This window comes from Eurytemora carolleeae, unplaced genomic scaffold, assembly GCF_000591075.1.
Source record: "Eurytemora carolleeae unplaced genomic scaffold, Eaff_2.0 scaffold806, whole genome shotgun sequence".
Taxonomy (NCBI): Eukaryota; Metazoa; Arthropoda; class Copepoda; order Calanoida; family Temoridae; genus Eurytemora; species Eurytemora carolleeae.
This window is the reverse complement of record NW_019396801.1, coordinates 36,260-41,463: the sequence shown is the minus strand read 5'-3', so window position 1 is coordinate 41,463 and position 5,204 is coordinate 36,260. Positions and strand designations below refer to the sequence as shown.

The window sequence follows — 5,204 nt, the reverse complement described above, 5'->3', positions numbered from 1 at the left end:
TAATATTTTAAACTAAACATTTTCTTTGATATTTGAAAATAGTAATTTTAAAAGGAATATTTTTCTTTAAACATTATAGAATATACCGTTGTAGAAACAAGTTTTATAAATTTTCTTCTTTTAGCGAATTTGCAAGAAAATATAAAATAACAAACTTCGTTGTTGCAGTCTTCCAAATTAGCTAAATAACAAATTCTCACCAATCCTAGTTCATCTAACAACATCTTCTCTTTCCCAGGAATCTCCCACTAAAAGCAGAAATCTGATTGGTTTAGATAAATCACGTGATTAAATACTTGTCTCTCATTGGTCTGCCGCTTCAATCGACCAGGCAAACATTGGGCCAGCCCGCAGATGAAAGGTATTTGTGATACGGAAAGGATCTCTCCTAAAGGACTGGGCCTTAAATCCCCCCTTGGAACAATTAGTTAGCAAGATAAGGATTTAATATTCAGACTTTCATCTTTGATAATCTACAAGTAGCCCTCACAATCAGGTTGCTTAGGACCCAGTCACAAAACTCAGAATATACTCAGGCGTTACTGCGCAGTTAGTCGCCATTTTATAAACAAGGTAACAAAGAGAATTTAATTGAGGTAATAGGGAAAGTATTTATGAACTTAAAAGCCTTGCCATGGGGAAACAAAAGGAATAAAAAAAATTTTTGGAAGAAAGTTTAACAATTTTAAATTTTAAATTAAATTTCCTTCGTTGTTATTGATGTCTAAACATTGTGCAACATGTGCGTAAAACTATGACTAACTAAATTTTATTTAGTAATTTCCTAGTGAACGATTTTTGGACTCCCCTTCCGCCCCCTACCTCCGACAAATTTAGTTCATGGTTATCATGTTTATCACATGGATATTGTTGGTCATGTGGCCGCAGCGCCTGGTCCCTTAGCCTGTCCTAGCCGCGGCGCTCGGTCCCCCTAGTTTACCCTAGCCGCAGCGTTCTGCCTTCTAGCCTATCCTAGTCGCAACACTTGGCCCAGAAGTTTTCATATCTCAACCTAACCCTGAAATAATTAATTTAAATGATCAAAATTTTGTTGAGAAAAAATTGGTCATGTCATGTACTAAATTCATAGGAGGGTGGTCCGAAAATCGTTCTGTAGGACACACCCCATTTTTATTGCATTAAATTAATCACTGCTTATCTGTTTTTAATATAGGTACTCCTATTATATTTAAATTTTGTGTCGTCTACTAATTTCATGCCATGTACTTCTTTGGGCAAATTTTATTTCTAGCAGATCTTTACTTGAAAGTGATCTCGTCATTCTGAAATGATCCAAATTATATATTTAATCGAAAATTAGCATTTTCCTAAACTATTGTCATGTACTTGAAAAGTTTAAAAGTAAAAAGTTATGCCAAATATATGAATATGATGCAATTCGAGTCCATCCATGATAAGTGATTAATTTTTAACTAAGTAACAAAGAATTTAAACCTGTATTTTTGTATAGTCTTTTCGACAAACTCGGCTCATAATTGATTGTAACACTCGCTTCCTCCCCCCCCCCTGGAAAAAAATACTTTATTAAAATTTCTGTTCTCAGTCATAAAAAAGTAAAACAGCTAAATCTTCTTTAAAATTCAAGTATAATGCGCATTTCCAGCAAACCATCTCATCAGGATATGAGTCATCCACTCTTATTTTCTCTGTTTCTGTGCTAACCTAAATAAAGTTGCTTATTATATGTATTTAACTATTTTAAATTTCGCAATTATTTTGAATAGATAAAGATCTCAGTAATTTTAAAAGTTTTTTCCCGGGTAAATTCATTCTCGTGTTATTAGAGCATCCCCCGTTTATATCATATTGAACGCAATTTTGACCCCCCCTATCAATTTTGTACATGCAGCTCATATGTAGCAAATTAATATTGTTGGACATTTTGCTTCAGCGCTTGGTCCCCTAGTTTGTACCAGCCGCGGCGCTCGACCCGCTCGATCCCTTAGCCTCGGTCCAGAAATCGTCTTAACCTAACCAAAACATGAAATAATACATAATAAATTTTATTATCGTTATCTTTGTTGAAACATAGACACTAATAATAGGAGGGGGGCGGGAGAGGTTTAAAAGGTACTATCTAAGACATACTCTTTACTTCCCCCTCTACACTAAAAAAATGAAGAAAAAACTGCTTATTTTCTTGTCCTGTACACTAATATTTTAACTTCTGTTAGAAGCTGTAAACGAGTTAGATCTTATTAGAAATTAAGAAAAACACTTGTGTTTTACAGCACGCAAATTTAATTACAATGTGAGTCATCTACGCTTATTTTCTTATTTTCTCGGGATTTCATTGTACCACTAACCTAAATATGGAGACCTTAACCCGGCCTTGTCGAATGAAAGATGCAATAAGTAATCCAAATTTCACCTGTTCAAAGCAATTGTTTTAACTGGTTCTCTGTCTTAATATCAGTGTTATTCTGACATTTGCCCAAATCTAACCTTTGTGTTTTAGTTGGACAGTATGGTAGGCTACAGTTCGAATCCAGGGTATAACCCTCAAACTGCCAACCTCAAATACAATGTCAAACCTCAGGGATCCCCATCTGGATCCCCTGCTTCCAAACAGAAGTCGAGCCTAAATTTGAATTCCCAAATTTACAGCCAGAAATCCTCTAAACCAAAGTCTCCATCGACCAAGTCTCACCAGAGCAATGGTTCTCCCAAGACCTTGCACAACAAGCAATCTTCCTCTCCTCGTCCAAGGAATTCTCCTTATAACCTAACCAAGCAATCTCCCTCTCCCTGTACCTTCAAGCAATCCCCCTCTCCCCGCCCTCTCATGGAACCCTCATCCCCCAAGCCTATTCCTGGAAAAAGAACCAGAAATCCTTCCTCCTCCTCCTCTGTAAGCTCAATGTCTATCTCCCCCTCTCCTTCCTCCCGGTCCCTCTACTCCCCATCTCGGTCCTCTCCGACAGTATTTGCCTCCTCCACCTGCTATCAACCTCCAGTAGCTGGAGCTCTACCCCTCCCTCCTCTTCAATGGACTGGAAGATGTGCTCCTGTACCTGTACTGGATCCAACTGCACAGCTTAAACTTCTCCTCAATGTGCAGTTTTAATCATAGACTGGTCGACCATGGAAATTATAGGTATTATCATTATTATGATAATTATTATAAATATTTAAAATATTATTTTTGATATTATAAGTATAATTGTTATTTTTATTAAGTATTATTACAATTGGCAAAGTTATTGCTATTGTTGAAGTTGAAGATTAGTAATGATTAATATCAATATTAAATTAACGAATATTAACATAATTATTATAATTTATTCTAATTAAGTAATATAATTAAGTATTACTTTAAAAAAAATTGATACAATCATTATCAGAGAGAGCTGATATTAATTTTCAGTTAATTAGACGACTTTACAATATAGTTATACGAATATGATTGATTAAACGATAATTACTAAATAGCCCTAGCCTTGCCGATTCCAAAATGTGGTCTGCCTTTTTGAGCGAAGTCGCCTAATCAGCTGTCAATTAACTCCGGGTCTTTCTGACTAAGTCTGTAGATACATACTTTTGTATTTCGAGAAAATAAATCCTCACAGTTTTTCCAGTTGCAATTTTGTTTCTTATTTTTATTGACAATATCAATTTTTTCGTCTGAATTTATTTCTTTTCAACAAAAAAAAAATATTATTAACAATTTTCTTGAAGGTTGAAACGTCACTGGTGATCCCTCACAATGTGCAATCTCAAGAAGACTTCCTGATGCATTATAAAATTGGTATTTTTCTACACTATTTTCTACTCCAAACACTTCACCAGTGATGTTAATGAAACTTCGGCGAGATAAAGGACTAATGGAATTCCCCAAGAAACGGCTGACATATTTTTACTTTTTTGAATTAGTTATTAAGCCTCGTGACCCGACCTTGTACAAATATTTAAACAACGTCGTCGAGATCAGATCCACGCTGTAGGTTAGGCCAACTACTCCTTTGTAAACACAGGTTATAGCTCGGAGAAGGGAGTTTAAGATGAACCACTTGGATCAAACCTATCAGATATTATTTAAGAATATCTGTTCTGTTTAATCTCAAATCCATTCTGAGGCCTACCTTCCCTCATACAGAAAATCGCTCAAGTCGCTAAGCTTTGAGCCGTATTTAAGAAGCTTCATCCCAACTGAATCTGATATTTATCTTGGAGAGAGCCATGTGAGGCCAAGGTCTAAGTTATTTACAAACACTTGGAATTAAATCTTCCCGTTATTATGTATCCCCCCCTGATACTTGTCAAGTACCCGGCTGTGAAGCATGAATCTTGAAGATTGGTCAGAATTCCATATTTAAGTCAACGTGCATCTGACAACGAGACCAAGTTTGCGGTTGTCGACTGTAACGCGCATGCGCTACTTTCTTAATTTGAAATGAAACCGCAAGCCTAGTCCCTTAATTGATAATCTGAACTATATTGGGTGTTACCAAACCATTTAAATGTTTCTGTAGTACAAACTATTACTGTACCCTGGACTCTGAAAGTCCTATTGCACAAGGTCAAATTTTTAGAAGATGCCATATTACCTGAAAATCTTCTGTTGTAGTTCTTAAGACCCCCGAGGCTAATCTTAAATGCAAGGACAGATTTTATTTTTACGGCAGCACATTGAAAGCATTCGGGTTGTATTCTAGGGTTGGCATTTATGTGGTGATATGAGTTCATGGCGGTAATTCGCATGAGAAAGACTGAAAGCCGTTATTGATCTCTCCTGTCCTTAATTTTTAGGTTCCCTCGCGGTGTACCATTTATCTTATTGTTTATCCGTCATCTTTTATGAAGAGTGAATGAAGATTTTTAAAAGGCAGATTTTGAACTTTCTTTGGTGTGTCTCTCAAATTTAATCTCAATGGGCGATTTATTTGAGACACACTTGTCCAGAATGGCCCTTTACTTTGAAAGCAAAAATTATATTTTCCAAAATTATGTGTGCAATGAATTGAGTATTTATTGGGGGAAGATAATCCACTGATTGGATAACCAACCCCTCTCTGTGATGTTATTAAAGCTAGTGAGCAACCTTCTGACCGGGAAAAGGTTTCAGAACTGATATTAGTTGATGCCTTAAATTAATCTGAAGATACGCCAGAGACTTAGGGATTTTGGAGGATTATTGTGTTTTAAAGAGAGATTTTTTTGAGGATTTTTTCAGCTTTGTCTTT

The 5,204-nt window shown here is 35.9% G+C and overlaps 1 protein-coding gene across 1 annotated transcript; it reads left to right on the top strand.

Annotated features, from left to right (window-relative positions):
- Positions 1-484: 484 nt before the first annotated feature.
- LOC111708811 (putative protein TPRXL) lies at positions 485-3,959 on the top strand. The gene is made up of 3 exons (XM_023482306.1): positions 485-573; positions 2,480-3,118; positions 3,700-3,959. The coding sequence occupies exon 2, from the start codon at positions 2,489-2,491 to the stop codon at positions 3,086-3,088; it is 600 nt and encodes a 199-aa protein (XP_023338074.1). The 5' UTR covers positions 485-573; positions 2,480-2,488; the 3' UTR covers positions 3,089-3,118; positions 3,700-3,959.
- The last annotated feature ends 1,245 nt before the right edge of the window (positions 3,960-5,204 follow it).

Bases quoted from the DNA above. Each gene is read 5' to 3' on its own strand.
- LOC111708811 (XM_023482306.1), top strand. From the start codon at position 2,489: ATGGTAGGCTACAGTTCGAATCCAGGGTATAACCCTCAAACTGCCAAC.